The sequence below is a fragment of the Daphnia pulicaria genome, chromosome 1 (genome assembly GCF_021234035.1).
Source record: "Daphnia pulicaria isolate SC F1-1A chromosome 1, SC_F0-13Bv2, whole genome shotgun sequence".
Classification (NCBI taxonomy): domain Eukaryota; kingdom Metazoa; phylum Arthropoda; class Branchiopoda; order Diplostraca; family Daphniidae; genus Daphnia; species Daphnia pulicaria.
In genome coordinates this window covers 30,781,181-30,799,291 of record NC_060913.1, presented here as the reverse complement: position 1 = coordinate 30,799,291, position 18,111 = coordinate 30,781,181, and the positions used below count along the sequence as shown (strand labels likewise).

At 38.7% G+C, this 18,111-nt stretch overlaps 4 protein-coding genes and 3 long non-coding RNA genes across 9 annotated transcripts; 5 read left to right on the top strand and 2 right to left on the bottom strand.

Moving 5' to 3' along the window:
- Positions 1–655: 655 nt before the first annotated feature.
- On the top strand, positions 656–2,962 carry LOC124341318 (alpha-L-fucosidase-like). Its single transcript, XM_046794379.1, has 8 exons — positions 656–1,095; positions 1,164–1,305; positions 1,390–1,496; positions 1,568–1,728; positions 1,814–2,015; positions 2,100–2,403; positions 2,471–2,615; positions 2,687–2,962. Exons 1-8 carry the CDS (start codon positions 759–761, stop codon positions 2,786–2,788), a joined length of 1,500 nt encoding a protein of 499 aa, XP_046650335.1. The 5' UTR covers positions 656–758; the 3' UTR covers positions 2,789–2,962.
- Positions 2,963–3,099: 137 nt separating this feature from the next.
- On the bottom strand, positions 3,100–4,080 carry LOC124342047 (transmembrane protein 70 homolog, mitochondrial-like). The gene is made up of 4 exons (XM_046795020.1): positions 3,909–4,080; positions 3,621–3,839; positions 3,365–3,553; positions 3,100–3,306 (listed from the first exon to the last, which is right to left on the bottom strand). The coding sequence occupies exons 1-4, from the start codon at positions 3,948–3,950 to the stop codon at positions 3,103–3,105; spliced, it is 654 nt and encodes a 217-aa protein (XP_046650976.1). The 5' UTR covers positions 3,951–4,080; the 3' UTR covers positions 3,100–3,102.
- LOC124341087 (GMP synthase [glutamine-hydrolyzing]-like) lies at positions 4,051–7,516 on the top strand. Its single transcript, XM_046794017.1, has 11 exons — positions 4,051–4,233; positions 4,317–4,424; positions 4,491–4,602; positions 4,795–4,908; positions 4,978–5,232; positions 5,300–5,604; positions 5,809–5,995; positions 6,056–6,193; positions 6,258–6,580; positions 6,669–7,091; positions 7,158–7,516. Exons 2-11 carry the CDS (start codon positions 4,323–4,325, stop codon positions 7,257–7,259), a joined length of 2,061 nt encoding a protein of 686 aa, XP_046649973.1. The 5' UTR covers positions 4,051–4,233; positions 4,317–4,322; the 3' UTR covers positions 7,260–7,516.
- Positions 7,517–8,205: 689 nt separating this feature from the next.
- Positions 8,206–9,144, top strand: LOC124342339. 2 transcript variants are annotated; one of them, XR_006918778.1, is made up of 4 exons: positions 8,214–8,276; positions 8,418–8,491; positions 8,587–8,742; positions 9,052–9,144. It is a non-coding gene; the product is annotated as an uncharacterized LOC124342339 (long non-coding RNA). The 2 variants fall into 2 exon arrangements; XR_006918779.1 differs by lacking the exon at positions 8,418–8,491 and having other exon boundaries at positions 8,206–8,276.
- On the top strand, positions 9,145–10,609 carry LOC124342288. 2 transcript variants are annotated; one of them, XR_006918755.1, is made up of 4 exons: positions 9,145–9,269; positions 9,484–9,588; positions 9,651–9,769; positions 10,093–10,609. It is a non-coding gene; the product is annotated as an uncharacterized LOC124342288 (long non-coding RNA). The 2 variants fall into 2 exon arrangements; XR_006918756.1 differs by lacking the exon at positions 9,484–9,588.
- A 3,201-nt stretch (positions 10,610–13,810) lies between these two features.
- Positions 13,811–14,791, bottom strand: LOC124342316. Its single transcript, XR_006918773.1, has 3 exons — positions 14,631–14,791; positions 14,447–14,505; positions 13,811–14,319 (listed from the first exon to the last, which is right to left on the bottom strand). It is a non-coding gene; the product is annotated as an uncharacterized LOC124342316 (long non-coding RNA).
- A 160-nt stretch (positions 14,792–14,951) lies between these two features.
- LOC124341845 lies at positions 14,952–18,007 on the top strand. The gene is made up of 6 exons (XM_046794798.1): positions 14,952–15,673; positions 15,766–15,937; positions 16,065–16,345; positions 16,413–16,545; positions 16,632–16,784; positions 16,988–18,007. Exons 1-6 carry the CDS (start codon positions 15,559–15,561, stop codon positions 17,262–17,264), a joined length of 1,131 nt encoding a protein of 376 aa, XP_046650754.1. The 5' UTR covers positions 14,952–15,558; the 3' UTR covers positions 17,265–18,007.
- The last annotated feature ends 104 nt before the right edge of the window (positions 18,008–18,111 follow it).

Sequence of the window (18,111 nt, the reverse complement as noted above, 5' to 3'; positions counted from 1 at the left end):
TTGCTCTTTCGATTCATCACTTTGCTTTCTAGTCTGATTATGTATAATGTATCTCTTTTAAGAGGATCATATCATCATGTTGCTGTGGTTTATTTGAAATTGTTTTATACGAACAAAAATAACGCAGGGAAGGAGCAGGCGATCGCTTTCATCGGTTTGTCTATTTAAATTAATTTATATATGATGATATATATATTGATGATTTCTTTCTCGAAAAATTTGTCTTACTTTCTGTTAACGGAATGCAAAACCGTCTTGAGAACATATATACATCACTTTGTTTTAAAAGATCAAGACAGTTTTGGAGTGGTTCATCGTGCACAACCACTATCATGTTTGTCATCGCGCCAGCGGCCAGCCCTAGTCAGTAACATGCCCCTTGCTCTCCCTGCCCTTCCACGCAGCAGATCAATACAATCAATGACGTACACACCCACGAAAGTCTTTTCAATCTTTCTCTGCTTTTTCTAGCTTCGATCTTTGCTGTGTGTAGATATAGAAATGTATACAAAAAATAAAAAAGTATTTTTCCCGGTTTCGTGTTCAAATTATTAGTGCCATCTGGGACCTAGGAATCGAACCGCAATTAGTTTGAGAGGACGGCGACAAAATTCGTCTGCTCAACTTGTGTTGTTTATTTTTGTCATAGTGCCTAGTGTCGGTAGCTGACAACTGAAACTCTGAAACTCTTTGGCTGACCAATGGATTAATTGTTGTTATTCGTGTACCGAATATCCGAATACCGAATATCTGTGAAAATGATGCAGTTGCCGCTGGCAATCGCTCTTGTATTTCTATCGTTAGTTCAAGTCAATTTTGCCGGATTGGTCGAATCAAATGATGTTGATTCATATTTTGATGTCGTGGTGGTGCCTTTCAAAGACACTAGTCATAGTAACCCACAAACGAATAATATAGAGTTGCAAAAATCAAGTGTTCAAAACAAGGCTCAGCGTTACACACCAGATTGGACAAGTCTTGACAGCAGACCTTTACCCTCTTGGTATGATGAAGCTAAGTTTGGCATATTTGTTCATTGGGGAGTCTTTTCTGTACCTGCCTATGGATCAGAATGGTTTTGGTGGTATTGGAAAGGTGCAAAGTTTTTCATGAGTCATGTGATAATTTTTTTAATATTTAAAAGATGTCACTTCTGTTTCCAGGGGCTAAAAAACCTGAATATGAAGAATTCATGAAAAGGAACTATCCACCTGGTTTTAGTTATGCTGAGTTTGCACCAAAATTTACAGCAGAGTTTTATGATCCACTTGAATGGGCTGAGATATTTAAAAATTCTGGGGCAAGGTATGCAATTTGATGAACTACTAGGTTGCACACAGAAAAAATTCTGTTGAATTGTTTAGCCTTTCTATAATCTTTTTCAAATAGGTATGTAGTATTAACTAGTAAGCATCATGAAGGATATACACTTTGGCCTTCAAAATATTCCTGGAATTGGAATGCTATGGATGTGGGCCCCAAAAGAGACTTAGTTGGTGGGGAACCATTCTTTGAAATTTTTCAATATTTACTGTTTTACATCATACGAATTTTGATTTCAACACAGGTGATTTGGCGGAAGCAATCCGAAATTCTACCGACTTGAAGTTTGGTCTTTACCATTCTTTATTCGAATGGTTTCATCCTCTTTACCAACAGGATGAAAAAAACAATTTTACGACCCGAGATTTTGTGGAACAAAAGACGCTACCAGAGCTATACGAAATCGTAATATCTTTGTTGATAGTCTGATTTGTCGTAGGCTATATTTTTATGGCGCGTTAATATTTATTTATTTGTTTTTATTTTTCAGGTTAATAAATACAAGCCGAGCATAGTTTGGTCGGATGGCGATCAAGGAGCTAACGACGTTTACTGGAACTCTACCGACTTTATTGCTTGGCTTTACAATGATAGCCCAGTCCAAGAGGAAGTTGTTGTTAATGATAGATGGGGATCAGGCGTCGCCTGTCACCATGGTGGCTTCTACACTTGTGATGATCGCTTCAATCCAGGTAACACACAATAATAGTCCTCTGCTGATTGAAAACCTTTTCAACCTCTGCTGCCCACGCACTAATCAACTTGATTGGGATCAGGAAAGCTTTTGCCACACAAATGGGAAAACTGTTTAACCATTGATAAGAACTCGTGGGGCTATCGCCGCAACGCACGTCTTTCTGATTTTCTATCTACGTACGAACTGATAAAAGAGTTAGCTAGTACCGTGAGTTGCGGAGGAAACATGCTTCTGAACGTTGGGCCCACGCACGATGGGCTAATTGCTCCAATTTTTGAAGAGCGCCTTCGTCAGATGGGTGATTGGCTAAAGATCAATGGAGAAGCTATATTCTCCACAGTGCCCTGGACGTATCAGAATGACACGCTTACTCCTGATGTTTGGTATAAGCATTTAACTTAAATGTTATTATTTGTGTTGTTGAATAATAACAACTTTGAATTTGTGTAGGTATACTTCGTCGAAGGATGGTAAAACTGTTTACGCCATTGTACTTTTTTGGCCTCAATCGAATGTGTTAAACCTTGGAGCGCCTGAAGTTAGTTCTCATACGAACATTACACTAATTGGATACGATAAAGACGTTGATATTGACGTGAGTAGTCTATATAAAGATGAGATTGTTTTTAAAAAACTTACATTTAAAGGTTTCTTTTCTTTATCAAGTGGGTCGTTTCACCGCCTGGTATTCAAATTACCTTGCCGGCAAAATCGGAAGTTTCTAGTAATTGGGCGTGGGTCGTACGATTGGGTAACTTGGTAAATTAAGTTTATATTGTTTACGGATTAATTTCCTATTCTTAATCAATAAATAAGCGCAATAAACAGCGAGCGAAGTACTTCTGCCTAAGAACCTGTTTAAATGTATATATTGATTAATCGTACGTTTTTTATTTGTATTATTCGGATTGATGGGGGATGATTAAAACTAATTTCCTAGTCTTTTTCCGTCCGTTTATCATCAAGTAAAAGCATATTTTATCATTGAAAAAGAAAAACACCTAAATTGAGACATTTACATCAGTTTTCTGTTACTTGCAACAATTTTATTATTACACATACAAAAGGATATGTACAAATTTTTAAGATTTATTGCTGTCCTCACTTTTATCTTTAGGAGTACTAAGTTTGAAGTCTACAGGTTTGTCATAGCCCATAAATTTTATGTAGTGTTCTGGGTACAAGAAATCACTTGGGATGCATAACAAGGGTACATTTTTCACACAAAGTGTTGTGAATGCCCCAGGAACATCAGGAACTGTTACATCTTCCAGTTTAAAGTTTATCTGTAAACATTCATTGTTGAGATTTCAAATAATTAATATAAAAAAGAAAAAAATTTACCTTTCTTTTAATTGGAAAAAACTTATAAACTGAGGCTGTATATTCTTCTGTTACTGGATCAAACATAATGTCAGTGACATACTTCTTTGTAATAAAGTGAATGAGAAATGGTGTGACAAATGTGAATATTCCAACAGCCGAATAAAGTGCAACCACCAAAGGTAAACTAGTCTCCTGAGAAGTCACATGCTAAAACCCAATTAGAGGAATCATCGATTATCTCATTTTCAAGCTCAAGATATCACACCAACCATACCTCATAAAGTACGGGTTGCATACCGAGTCCTATACAACTTGTTCCTAGTGAAAATGTTTTTACAGCTTTGACTTGTCTTGTGAGCATTCCATTATAAATCTGGTGAGGCACATCTGGTACCGGTAAAGAATCGTCGTTATCCTCGACACTCTGCTGTGATAATTTTGATCCATGTGAGAACTGCCGTAAACTCGTTAAACAAGTTTTTGTCAAAAACCTCTGTAATAACCCACAAAAATCGTTAAACTAAATTATACGGAAATTTGCATGAATATAAATTTTAAATACTTGTCGTGAGAACAAAAATCGGCTGTTGAGAAAAATCGCCATTGTTAAACGTTGCCCATGACAACCAGTCGACCAAGTTGTTTATAATATCCCGGCTCGCTCGTCCTCACGTCCTGCATGCCGATTCTGTTCCTGAGACCTGCCGAGACTTATACATGCTCAGGGTGTATATTTAGTGACTTCAGTGTTTCTAACACTACCGTTCCAACAAGTTGTACTTAAGGATCCCTCGTAATTCAGTGAAGGAAAGATTTAGAATACATATATTCGCCATTGAATAGAAAACCACTTACTGAACCGCCAATAACAAGCTACGCCGTCTCGTGTAAGTTTATTTTATTTAGAATTCTTGTAATCGTGGTAAAGTTTAATCAATCAATAAGCCAATGTCTTTCTTTTTCACAATAGTTAACTATGGATGCAAACAATGGAAATGAAGTGGATGGGAATCTCAGTCCAACTCCCGTGAATGGTGAGCGTGTTGCGATCTTGGATGCTGGGGCACAGTATGGAAAGGTAAGTTTGATTGCTTTTTTTTTTTAATTTACCATTTATGGATTCTAACGTCAAATTATGTGTTAGGTAATTGATCGCAGAATAAGAGAACAATGTGTGGAATCTGAAATTCTACCACTCGAGACTCCAGCTGCAGTTTTGCTCCAACAAGGCTTTAAAGCAATTATTATTTCTGGGGGTAAGTTGATCAAACAATGAACATTTTACAGTGAATCTTAAACATCCATTGTTTTTTACTTGGCAAATTTATTGAACAGTGCTTGAAACAATTGAAACAATGCTGCTTGTAATATTATTCTGTATCAGTTTGATGCATTGTTTTAGTAATGTTGGTATATGGACCTTCACATAAGTGCATATCTTTAAATAGGTCCTAATTCAGTCTATGCGGCTGATGCACCACAATATGATTCTGCAATTTTTACATGTGGTCTTCCTGTGCTTGGAATTTGCTATGGAATGCAATTGCTCAACAAGGAACTAGGTAAAACAAATATAAATATATATTTCTGGTTATCATGTTAAAAGTAGCGGGAATCTTTCACTTTATTAGGTGGAACTGTGGAGAGGAAGGATGTTCGTGAAGACGGTCAGTTTGAGATCCAAGTTGAAACGGAGTGTCCGTTGTTTAAGGGCTTGGATACTCGACAAAAAGTGCTATTGACGCATGGTGATAGCGTCGACAAAGTTGCAGATGGCCTGCATTGCGTGGCGAAATCTTCTCGCCACGTTATTTCTGCAATCGCTGATACTGAACGCCGTCTTTACGGAGTCCAATTCCATCCTGAAGTCGATTTAACGGAAAACGGTAGAGTGTTGATTTCCTTTTTCCTTTGTGTAAAATATTGATTTTAATGATTGGCATCAACTTGCAGGGCGGAAGATGTTGCATAATTTCTTGTTCGAAATCTGCGGACTGAAAGGAGGTTTCACTTTAGAGAAACGTGAGCAACAATGTATCGATTACATCCGGCGCACGGTCGGACGCGATAAAATCGTGCTCATGCTGGTCAGTGGCGGGGTCGATTCCGCTGTCTGTGCAGCTCTCCTTCATAAAGCACTTCAGCAGGGTGAAGACTCCTCACGGGTGCAGGCCATTCACATCGACAACGGCTTCCTGCGAAAAGACGAATCTGAGCAGGTCGTCACTAGTTTACAGCAACTTGGTCTCAATCTTCGGGTAATCTGAGATTTTTTCTCTCCATTTTTTACCCTACCGATCAGCATTCTGTGATCGTTCAATAATATATGCCGTCCTATCACATATCAAATTCTTTAGGTTCAATTTTCCTTTCAATTTCCTGTATTTTGTTACAGTCAAAGCCCTTCCTTATATTATCCTTATGCCAGCAGTTCAGACGTTTAATGTTTCGTCATTTTTTAGGTTGTGAAAGCTAGTTTAACTTTCTATGATGCGTCCACCAACGTACACGGTCGTCAAACCTTGTCTCTGTGTCGGACCGTAAATCCCGAAGAGAAACGTCGGATCATTGGCGACACTTTTGTCAAAGTGGCTGATAGGACGGCAAATGACTTGAATCTCACTTGGGATAATTTGCTTCTTGGACAGGGTATTTACGATTTACACAAGTTTTGCTTGTTTGTTTGCGTCATTTCAACAAATTAAAAAGGTACTTTGAGGCCGGATTTAATTGAATCGGCATCACACATGGCTTCTTCTCGTGCTGATGCCATCAAGACCCATCACAACGATTCGGAAATGGTCCGTCAATTGCGTCATCATGGCCGAGTTGTGGAGCCTCTTAAAGGTAAACTGTCTACAACTTTACTTCCAATTAAATATTTCAATAATTTTTTTCAATTTAACTACAGATTTCCATAAGGATGAAGTGCGAGCTCTAGGTCGTGAGTTGGGTCTACCCGCCGAACTACTTGAACGCCATCCATTTCCAGGCCCCGGTTTGTCAATTCGAATTATTTGCGCCGAGGAATCGTTTATGGAAGCCGATTTTGGTGAAACACAAGTGCTGATCCGCTTAATGGTTGATTATGCTAACATGGCGGCCAAGGAACATGCACTGCTCAACCGGATTGAAGTTGCTACTTCAGAGGAGGATCGCCAACTTTTGGAAGAACTTTCCAACCGCAACCAGTTTGTTGCTACGTTACTGCCCATCCGCACTGTCGGTGTTCAGGTATTAAAGCTTCTTCATTGCGGAACCTTATTTCTTAGTCGATATAGGTACTTCATCGAATAGCGAATTAATTTCATGTAATCATTAGGGGGATTGCCGAACGTACAGTTACTGTGTGGCACTAAGCTCTGATCAAACACAAATCAACTGGGAAGATCTTGCCGCCTATGCTCGCCTAATACCCCGTGTATGTCATAATGTTAACCGCGTTTGCTACATTTTCGGCAAAGCTGTTCGCGAGCCGGTGACAGACGTTACTCCAACTTACCTAACGAATAATATTTTGGCAACTCTGAGAGAGGCGGATTATTTAGCTAATAAAATATTCCGAGAGTCTGGTTGTTACAAGAAGATCGCCCAGATGCCAGTAGTATTAATCCCTCTCCACTTCGACCGTGACTCGAGTCAACGCATTCCATCATGCCAGCGCTCGGTCGTCTTTCGACCTTTCATTTCCCAAGATTTCATGACTGGACTACCTGCAATTCCTAACACGCATTTGCCGCAAGAGGTAAGCAGAAGGTGCATTCAAGTTTTCCGTTGACTTTACTCTAAAATTTCGAATATTCCTTTTTAGGTTGTAGACAAGATGGTTGAAGCTGTCCTGACCGTTCCTGGAATTTCTAGGGTCTTGTACGATTTGACGGCCAAACCACCTGGGACAACAGAATGGGAATGATTTGAGTGTGACAACAAACTGTTGCCAAGGAAGTGATCTCCGCAATCTTTTGATACGGAGCTGTATCATTGACCAGAATTAGATGGGAAATATAATTAACACAGTGTATTCAGTATAGAATTTCGAAATTGAAAAAAGAAAAAAAAAAAAAAAATCAGCTTTCGTCGTCTATGAAAACCTCTTTGACTGTTGTTGATATGGAATTCATATGATCACCCGGTTGACTATTCCTTAAATATACATGCACACATGTTTGAGTTAATGGTTGTGGTTGATTTGTTTTCCCCCTACAGCAAGTAAAACTTATGTAATTATTGAACTAGTCGTGCTCCGATCTCGAGATCAATACTTACACTTACAATTTTTACACACCGCACGTAAACAACAAAAACATTTGTGGAAATTTACAATAAGAGCTTTGTTTTCTTCCCAATGTCTGGCAAAGTTCACCGAATATCTGTAATTTATGAAATAGGTTTTAACCTGGATTACAAAAATCAGGTTTTTTTTACGACGTCGGGTTAATAGATAACGTGCTAGCGAACAATTTAGGAACCGGAAGTGAGGAAAGAATAAATTAATTGCCGAATTGGAATGACTTTTCAGAAATATAAGAAATGAGCTCTATTCCTAAACTAAGGGTAAGGGATTAATTGTAAATTCTATGAATTGAGTTTATGTTAGAATGTCGTTTGGCTATTGGCTGTTATCTCTCAGCAATTAATGTTTCACAAAAGTTCTTGGTAGGAAAAAAAATCCTGTTTGTGTTAACTTGACAGTTAATATGGCAAAAACGGATTGCCATATCAAACTGAAAGCAGTTTGAAGGAATTTTGATTTGAAAAAGCCGCATCTTTATTCTTTCTTTATCAGAGGCACCTAGTGTAAGAATTCCGTACTGATTGGAAGAATCGCGTTTCAACCGTCGCCTGTGTCTGTTTTTTGTGTTTCATTCCCGCGTGGGTTTCATCACTTTCATGGGTGGTGGTGATGAGGGGTCTTGTCTGAATTTCAATTGTAAGTATCGTCATGGTATCGTTCTTACTATATTTAAACTTTCAACAGTGTTAGCGTAACATAGATTCTCCAACTTTTTGCTTGAAATTGTAAGATATATTTCATTGAGACCTTTATTTTGACCGATTCTATTGATTTCAGACCAACGTGTGTAAAGATGAGTGAAATAATTTGAACGATTAAAGAGACGGGAGTCACTTTATTGGCCTCTAAATGTAAATAAATAATGTATGTAATTCTCAGATACGAGTAAAATTGTGTCGTTAATATGATTCATTACAAATCCACTAACCATGTTTTTTCTCTTTAGTCTTCATGGCCAAAAGGCACTCTGATTTGTCCTTGGTCAAATCATTGGATCACATGGCTTGACTGCTGTCCATTTTGCCTTTTTTCCATAATGTCCTCCATTTCGATGTGTACCAGCTGTATGTCTCATCCGATACTGAAACACTTTACAGAAGAAGTAATTATGTTTTTCCATTTTCCAACTAGAAGGCTATAGATTTAGTTATCAATGACCAGATAGTAGATCTCTTTGCCATAGTGTTGTTGTATTTTGAGTGAAGTCAACTGGGACCTTGGTTTTACATTTTCCATCCATTGGTTTGAACTTTCATTAACAGACTTGACTTGAAATTCTAGATACCATTGCAAAATTTCTGAAACTATAAGGTACTACAATAGATAATTTAACTTTATTCCTGTCTTGGTGTTGTTTTACACAAAAGATATCTGTTTGTTCATCTTAAATAAATTTAAATTTGTCAAATAGGTTTCACAGCCAGGTTAAGTCTGAGCTTCTGCAGTGCTGTCTAATAACATGCTCATGGATTTGTTGCATCTTCATTGAAGTCCAATGTGGACATGGATTTGTTGCAGCCAGCTGGCATAAGGTGTTCCTCTTGCTGGCTTGCTACCCATACCAGCTTTTGCCACTTACAGAAACATTAAAGAACAATTTTGAATACCTAAGCTGATAAAATTCTTACGGTAAGGCAACACATTTACTTTGTTGATGACGAGTTCTTTGCTTTATATCAGTTGACTTTTATTTAAGACTGTTTCAATAGCTTGCCTACTGCCAATTACTTTGTTACATTTCTAAAAGAAATTCTGAGGGATTGCTTAGTTTAACTTTAATTCTGTCTTTTTATTATTGTCACAAGACTTCATTCCTTGATAGTAATTTATTTTTATTTTTTAGTAAGGATCTTGAATTCTTGGCTTAACCTATTTCTTCACTGCAGTCTAATGTGGATTTGTTAAGCCAGCTGGTTAATTTTACATCATACAATGTTCTTAATTAAAGGTAACATTATTAATTAGACTGATTAAAATTTTGATCATCACATTTGTAATGTTTGATTGCAGGCACCTTTTTAAAAATGTAACTTCAGCCATCTAAACCAGTATTTGTATCCAATTGTTTAGGCTGCACGGAATTCTCATTTTCCTTTGATGTGAACTTCTATAACATGTACCAATTGAAGGTCAGTAAAGTGACTATCTCATTCATTTAATTCAAAAATTTAATGAGTTGATTTAGAAGTAAAATTTGAAGTTTTCATGAACAAAGCTTTGCTTCTGTTGATTAGTTTTTTAACATCACGGGAGTTTTGTTAAGTCATCGACCTTTAACAAAGTTCAAATGTTAATTTGTATTTAAATCTTTAACGAGTTTTATGTAAATTTTTGTTTAAACCATATGTATCATATAATTTTGCCATAGAATTCTGGGTTAACTATGTGGAACACAAGAAAACTTACCATTTTGTTCATTGATGCTAAAATTAATATAATCTCAATTTTGTAGGTTTACGTTCCCAGAGTTGCTGCCTAATGTGGCGTGTTGTTCCAGCCTATGCCGATGAAAGATATTTTTTCTTCAAGTTGAAATGTGGCTGTTCCTTGGTGCTGGCGTCGTGTAGCGGAAGTTGCATCTTGTATTTTGTTCAATTGTACAAGTGTCTTTATCGTTTATATGTTGAGAACTTCTCAACAATGAGAAGTTACAGAATATGAGGAGTTTTTACGTAAAATAAATAATAAATATTTTCGGGATTGGAAAAACACCGAGGAAAATGGTGGGGGTGGAGTGACCGGTGGGCTGATTTGACTTAAATTGAAATGCTAATTAATAGTGATGTGAAAGTCAGTGTTGAAACTCTTATTAACCCATAACCCAACAAAAATCACATTCCATACCCCCTATTACCCATCCCTCTAATAATCAATTATTCACACCCCTAATACTCTTACCTCCAAACTCCTAATACCCATACCTATAATATCCATACCTATTAATCTCAAATATAATTAATGTATACATGTAACATAAATTAATGTAATAAACAAATGTAATAAAAATTATATATTTTGAACTAATATTTAATTCTTAAATGAATAAAAACGAATAAATACAATAAACAGAACGTCCGGTTCAAGACATTTTTTCTTCTGTACGAGTTAGAACGCAACCCGCCACCACCGCTGCGGCAATGAGACAAAAAGCGTTGGTTTAGTTTAGCGGAAATCTGCGTCAGTCAGATTACAAGTTTTTCAAACTCAATAACTTCTGTCGAATTTTGCATCTAGTCTACTGGTGCAAATAGCTATCCTATTTGTTTGGTAGTTAAGAAGATGGTTGTTTAAAAAACAAACAATGGTGAGTTTTTTTGGCTACTCAGAACACCCCATTGTTTGTTTCTTGAACAACCATTTTCTTAACTACCAAACACATGGAATCGCGATTTGCACTAATAGATTACATGCAAAATTCTACGCGAGTTGTTGAATTAGAAAAATTTGTAACTTGACTAACGCAGATTTGCGCAAAAAATAAACCATAGCTTTTTGTTTCATTGGGTAGTGGGTTGCTTTGTTTTAACTCGCACATGCAATTGTAGGTTTTGTCTACGGCCCCCAGAGATAGTATCTGGACCGAGAAGAAGAGAGAAGTACGAGGCCAGTTTTACTGGGGAGATGCAGTCTTACTAGGCTTCCGGGTTAGACTCATGACCCTCCAAAAGTTTTCATCGGATCATGCGCCTTCCAAGTCCCCGTTCGACCAGAGCCCTCCCCTCCTCCTGGTTTCACAGCGGGTGAGTGACCACCGGTGGGCGTTGGTTAGTGGTTAGTTAGGGAAACGGGGCCACAGAAAAGAAGGGAGCCCAGATATGCACTTGTCATTTATCTACCAACTACACAATGTATCAGTCTTGGATTACAGCATTCTCTCGTCGGTTTTCACCAGTGGGTGTGATCAGTAGCGAAAGAGTTACCCTGTAAAAGCAGAGTGAACATTTATTTGGATGACAACATTATTCAAACAAGATTGTAGCAATAGAAAGCAATACCTCAAATCAAAAGGGCCTGTGTAAGGAAATAAAAAGGGAGATTCAAGGGTAGCAGCCAACAGGTCAGCAAACAAGGAACCTTGTTGACTGTATGGTCCTTTTCCTTTTTCTTGAAAGTACATGACTTCTCATAAAGTCTGTCAAGTCAATTCAGAAACCTGTAATTTAAAACCTGTAAATAAAATAAAAAAAGTTACCTTGTTTATAATTTGTGTCATCAATGTGCTTGACATCTATGATCTAAAAGAATAATTAAAAATCAGTATACACTTGAAACCGACTCTTAAACATTAGATAGACTATGTTAGTGCAGACACATACTTCAAATAAATATTACACTTCTTCAATGACATGACAAGTGAACTTACACATGAAACCACCGATCAGTTATCCAAGGTTCTCTAGAAGATGGAATGAGAGATTGGCCCATGCTGGTGTTGGTGGTATAGCAAGTCTGATACAAACAGCAAATAATTATGATGAATCCTAATAAAAGATAAGAAGAATATATGTTTCAGCAATACTGTAATAAAGCTAGTGTTGGTTGTTACCTGTATCATTTCGATGGCACATTCAGTAAGAATACAACGATTTTGAACAAAATAGTTGACGGTAGGCCGCAAGAACCTATCACGTTTCCTCATGTAAGTTGATGAGAAACATTAAGGTTATCCAACATATACACGGAAAAGAACACATAACCATCAAGTTACAGTCGAAATCACTCGAATTTACCTATGAATTCATTGGTAATTTTTGAAGAAAAGATATAGCTTATTTGACAGCAAACCGCCATGAGCTCATAACTGACACAATTAACGCCATCTATTTGATATGTCTCAAAACTCAGTATTTAAGGACCGGTATCTTAAAATACTCACAAAACTTGAACTACGCATTTTTGTTAACTAAACTTAGCATGCAATCCTTAGAAGTGTACAGAGAATAAAGCTCACTTGCTAGTTTAATGTAAATTTTCCGGAAGTAGACCGGAAGTAAGCGATAGCGCCTTAACCATTGAGCTGTCGACAAGATAAACCAGAAATTCGTGATCTACGTGAAATTTGGGGTCGATTAGGTGTAATTTAAACGAAATCCAGAATTTGGTCAAAATCGAGATTTTTCTTGAACTATAGTTCAGGATCATTCTCAAAACCGGAAGTACGCGTACGTACAAAAAAAAACATGAACTTTACCACAAATTTCACGAGGATCACGAATATGTGGTTCTTTTGTGCGTCGAATGAATATTTACTAAACTACTGACTGAAATCAGAAAACCGGAAGTAGAAAAAAAAACACATTATTAAAAATCTAACAAAAGTGAGCTTTGTTGCTGAAACAGAAACTGACAGTTTTCACCCAAAATTTTTTTTAAGTAGCATTGAGAAAATTCTTCAAAGATGTGCAAAGAAAGCGTATTTGAACTGAGTGGAAAATTATCAAAAGCTATGCCTGTCTAGCGTCAGAAAAAAGGAACGTTCAATAGTAACACGATTACATAAAGAAAAATGTCTGCTCTAGCAGTCTAGCTCGGTGACACTTGACAGTTGACACTCAATTGAGATCACGGACAAACCAAGGCAATAAGTTTGATACTCACGCAATATTCTCCCCTTCAAATGTATATGTTGTCTTCAGTCTTCACCTCTTCACCAAAAAGCCACCATCGCGGCATCACACATCCCAACAGACAAAATCCCAAAGTTATGATGCTTCTGCAATGAGTAGACAACTTCATACTGTGGTTGTCTATGGCTTCTGTTGTAGTGATTCCAGATTGTTGACGAAATATCGTATACTGCTACCCTAACGTATCACCCTTTTAACTCTTAACTTTATTCCTGTTATTCTGCACTTTGCCTTATTTGTGAAATATCTTTCTTTATCCCTGTAGGTTTTGATGGCCGTTGATGTTCAGGCTGTTAATGGAGATGCTGCCAATTGAGGAGATGGTGAAAGGTCTGCTTAAAGCTGTCTCTGCTGTCCTTAGTGTCACAATTCACTGTATTGTTTGTTAACATGTCAAATCTTCTCCATCTTTCTGATCTCATCCATGCAGTGTACAATTGCAAGGCAACTTGATTTTACATGATGATGTATGAGTGATTACAATGATAACTGCAACATCCAAATACTTTCTGCGCTAAAAAGAACAAAGCTGTTATTGACGAGTTTCAGAGAGCAACAGTGCAACACGGCACCTGTTTATTAAACACTTAATCAACAAACGGGACTTATGTTTAATTTGCATGCAGTGTGGGTCTTGTAGGTTTGAAAACAGGTTAGAAAAGATGAAGAAAGCAAGTTGGATTATATTAGTTGGCATTTAATTAAATATTTCTTATGGGAAATGTAACATTCACAAGGTTCGATCGACACAAGGTCTTATCGACATTAGTTTGTACATATGTTTATCATACCTAATCACATATAAATATCTAACCTGCATTCCATTAATTTTATCAACATGCAAATTTCAGTCAATCAATACAGAGAGAGACTACTGTCCCACACTCTAGGATAACACTGGCACCACAGACTTCGTGCAACAACTGAACTTGATGACATCCTTCACCATCTGGCCACAAAGTTTACCCATTGTAAATCATAGACTATCAACACAATCCAGGATAACACCAGAACTGGAAACCGGCTGAAAAACCATTGCACATTGTCGACTCCTATGAGAAAAAAAGAGAAATTAATATTAATGAAAATTATATAAAGCAAGACAGGAAATATACAAGTGATATTTTTCTCAAGCCTATCAAATTTAAATTTTCTACATTTTATTAGAGTTGGACTTACTCAAACACAAAATTGGGGGCCGTGGATTGAAGTGAAGTTCTATACTTTAAAAAAGGTGCCTGCAATCAAACATTGTAATTGTAAAATATTACTCAGCTTCTGGATGTGGTGGACAACATGGCTCCAAATCTTTAAGCTTCAAAATTCATCGACTGATAAAAAAAGGCACTTAAGAGTTACTCACTCTACGTACAAAAACAAATTAATCGCACTCACAATAGTCAACCCATCACAAATAGAAATACATCTACGAAGCAATGTAGCTAGCATCAAAACTGAAAACTCCCATCAATGGACAATGGCGTCACTTTCTCTCAAAACCCAAAACCCACACTGACACTGCCATCTTGAAACAATTGTGCAAGATTGCCAAATGGGAATCCATCAATCCAATGGCATTTTCAGATTTCTCGATTTCTGGTATTCGTTACTTTCTCTCATTCAAAACGTAATTTTTAATGAAGAAAAAAATTCGCAAACAGTCTTTCGATACTTTGCTAACGCAGGTAGCTGACAATTGTCTCGATTATTTTTGTATTTTATTTGGATCTTTAGATCCCCAGTAGATGGCGTTTAGCAGCAATTATTGATAATTTTTTAAAAATTGATCGTCTCAAGGCCTGTAAAGGAGTCAAACAGACAAACACACGGTTACACGTTATATAGGACACCAGAGAAGGTCTAACTATTACATTCAGCCACTTGAAAGTTCATAAGCCATTCAAGAAAAACCGTACGCATTCACCATTGATCCAATTAGACGAAGGATTATCAGGATTGGTGCTGTCTTTCTATGTCAATGAGGTGTAAATATATTCCGTATGCAGGTCCCAGCCAAGTATATGCTTGCATATATATGACTCAACAAACGGGTATTCACCTACTAATGAGGGAAGAACGGGAGTGGGTGTGCATAGAGCTGCACACACCTTTGTGTGGGTATGTTTGGAACAGCTGTCATTGCAGGTATACGTCAGTTGCCATGGACACCCGACCGGGCTGTGTATAACAAACAGACCAAAGTCCAAGTCAAACAAGTTCGCTCAAACCAGTGTGCAATCAACTTCGCGTCTCGTTTAACTGTGTGTGCATTCTATTTGAATTTCTAAAAAATGGTCCGCGGAGGTCAATATTCCGACGAATCAGACTCGGATTGGGACAGTTTATCCCAAGCGGTTCCACCACCGCCAGCATCAGCCACTGCTGCTGAACCGTCGACACAATCAGGTAATGTAAACACTTTCAGTTCACATTTTTCTCATTATTTGTCTTTTCCTTTTTGAATGATGTGCCTTATCACGACCAGTTTCATCCATTAGCTCAGCCAGCGGATGAAAGGCCCAAATTGATACCGGCATTCAACGAAATCGTGAGACCAAACTCTGATTCACTTCGATCGATGAGTGCTGCTTCCACTGCCAAGGGTCCACTTACCTTCATCGATCGTCAATTGAATGGCGATACTGTCGCCAGCCCACAATCATCGCCAGAGTAAGTGTATCTAACGGTCTATAACGGACGCCCCCGCTCCGAGCTCATTGCCAACAGATTTATCTTCCCCCTCTCTTTTTCGATTCTTGAATTCATGTATACACGAAATAATTTATCCGCCGTGCAGCTCAAGTCCGGTCGTTAGCTTAAGGACGACGACCAAGAAAGAGCTTCAGCCTCATCAAGTCCAGCATCGGACCAGCGAAGCGCAAATCTTTGATGAAGAGCTTCCCGTCATAGCAACAGACATCAAAGATGTAGAGTTCCAGCCTACTACGCCTATTGGCCAGCAGCAGCAGCCGACGACGACAAAGCAATTCAAATCGCCCGTTTTAATGTCCCGCCGGCCAACGGACAATTCCATTAGTTATTCATCCAGCGACGGATTCGATAACGTGGCCTTTGAAGGTTTTCTCTTTCTTAAATCACGTGACGCGTTTTGTCTTGATTTTTTTCGACACATTAAATGTCAAAGGTCCAAGTAGCGGAATGTACAGCTGCAGTCCGCCGATTGAACGAGCCAAAACGGCCAGCGTTCAGCAACAGCAGCCGTTGCCGAAACCCGACGAGACCATCGAGATCTTTTCCTACGACAAAACCAACCCCGAGTAAATTCATTACCTGGCCAAATTAATTTAGCGTGCTTGTATTCTCAATTCGCCCTTTGATGAATCAAACAATCAAAACAACGCAGGTTCAATCAAGTCTCTGAAAGGCGACGCCAAGCCATGGCTGACGGATTAAGCGAAACGGTCTTTGAAGTCTCCAGCCGCTTCTGCTCCGAGCTGACTGCCGTGATTGGATTGCCTTTAATCATCGCCTTGGCCGTGTTATTGCAATCATTAAGGTGCGTTGACTGAATAATACGGAGCTCGAGCTGAATGAACAGTGACGTATACTACTACTACGCACCAGAGCAACACAGGGCTGGGAATGCATTAAGAGAGACATTCCTTTTCCGTCCGTAATTCGATTGCTGGGCAGAGTCCCATCAGCACAGCAGCGTCAATCCGTTGGTTCGCGTGTAATCGGCTTTGTTGCATTACACAGGTTCGTAACAGCCGGCTTGTTACGGCCTCTGCTGATTGGATTAGTGATGGGCATCTCCGACGGACTAGTCAAGCCTCTGCTGGCCGCCTTCCACAACGGCGTCGTCGTCCCCGTTGCCGCGTTTCTGCACAATGTCGCCTCGGCCGTCAAGACGTCGCTCGTTCCCGTTGCTGGCATCATCCTTCTCATGACCGAACCTCTGGGACGCTTACTGCAGTCCTGCCGACTCATCGACATTCACCACCATCATCACAAACCCATCGTCCGAGACGTCTAACATTCGCCCGGCTCCAGTTATTCTTCTCTCTTTTCTTTTCGACCGTTTTATGCACTTTTCCCTCTGTCCAGCAGCTCTAGAGTCTAGACCGTCTACTCACCGATCGATATAAATAAGGTTCACCAACACTTTTTCCAAGTCGAGCTAATAATTCCATGTGGCCGGGCAAGGGGGTCGACGTTTTCGACACTGGGGCCAACCAACTGGAACCGGAATCCGTTTACTATACAAAAACACAAAAGTTCCAGAGTCTATACGCAGCAGCAGCGGCGGCAGCGGATGAGTTTCACATAGTTGGCCAGGAACACCAGACAGGAGAGTGGGCGTCCAATATCACGAGGATCGGAAGGGGCCGTGAAAAAAGAATGAGGATGGAAGGAAATAAATGTATAAAAAAAAGGGGGAGGGGGGATGCCGGGATGGATGGATGGATGGAGGCGGAGGAGGAGTAGGGTACACTTTTTTAATTATAGCCTTTTTTCTCCCGTCCGTCGCAACTGCGGAATGACACTGGGAGGACAGGAGGATGTGCCAAACTATTCCGACCGCTGCCGCTGATGCTTTCGCTGTTACTGACGTCAGAAAATAATTAGTTACCAGAAAGACCAAAAGAATGTGCAGTGTGTAGCGATTTTAATCAAGGAGAAATGTAAACGCGCAGCAGTCACGAGAGCGCGCGCGCTCATAATACAATACACAATTTTTCTTTTTTTGTTGGGTTTTGTTTTTTACTTTGTACAAACTATCGCGGAAAAAAAAATTCTTTTAAGTCAAATCGGATCACGTTCAATTTAAAAAAAAAGAGGATAATGATAAATAAAAAAAAAAAAACGAAAGAAATTTTTTT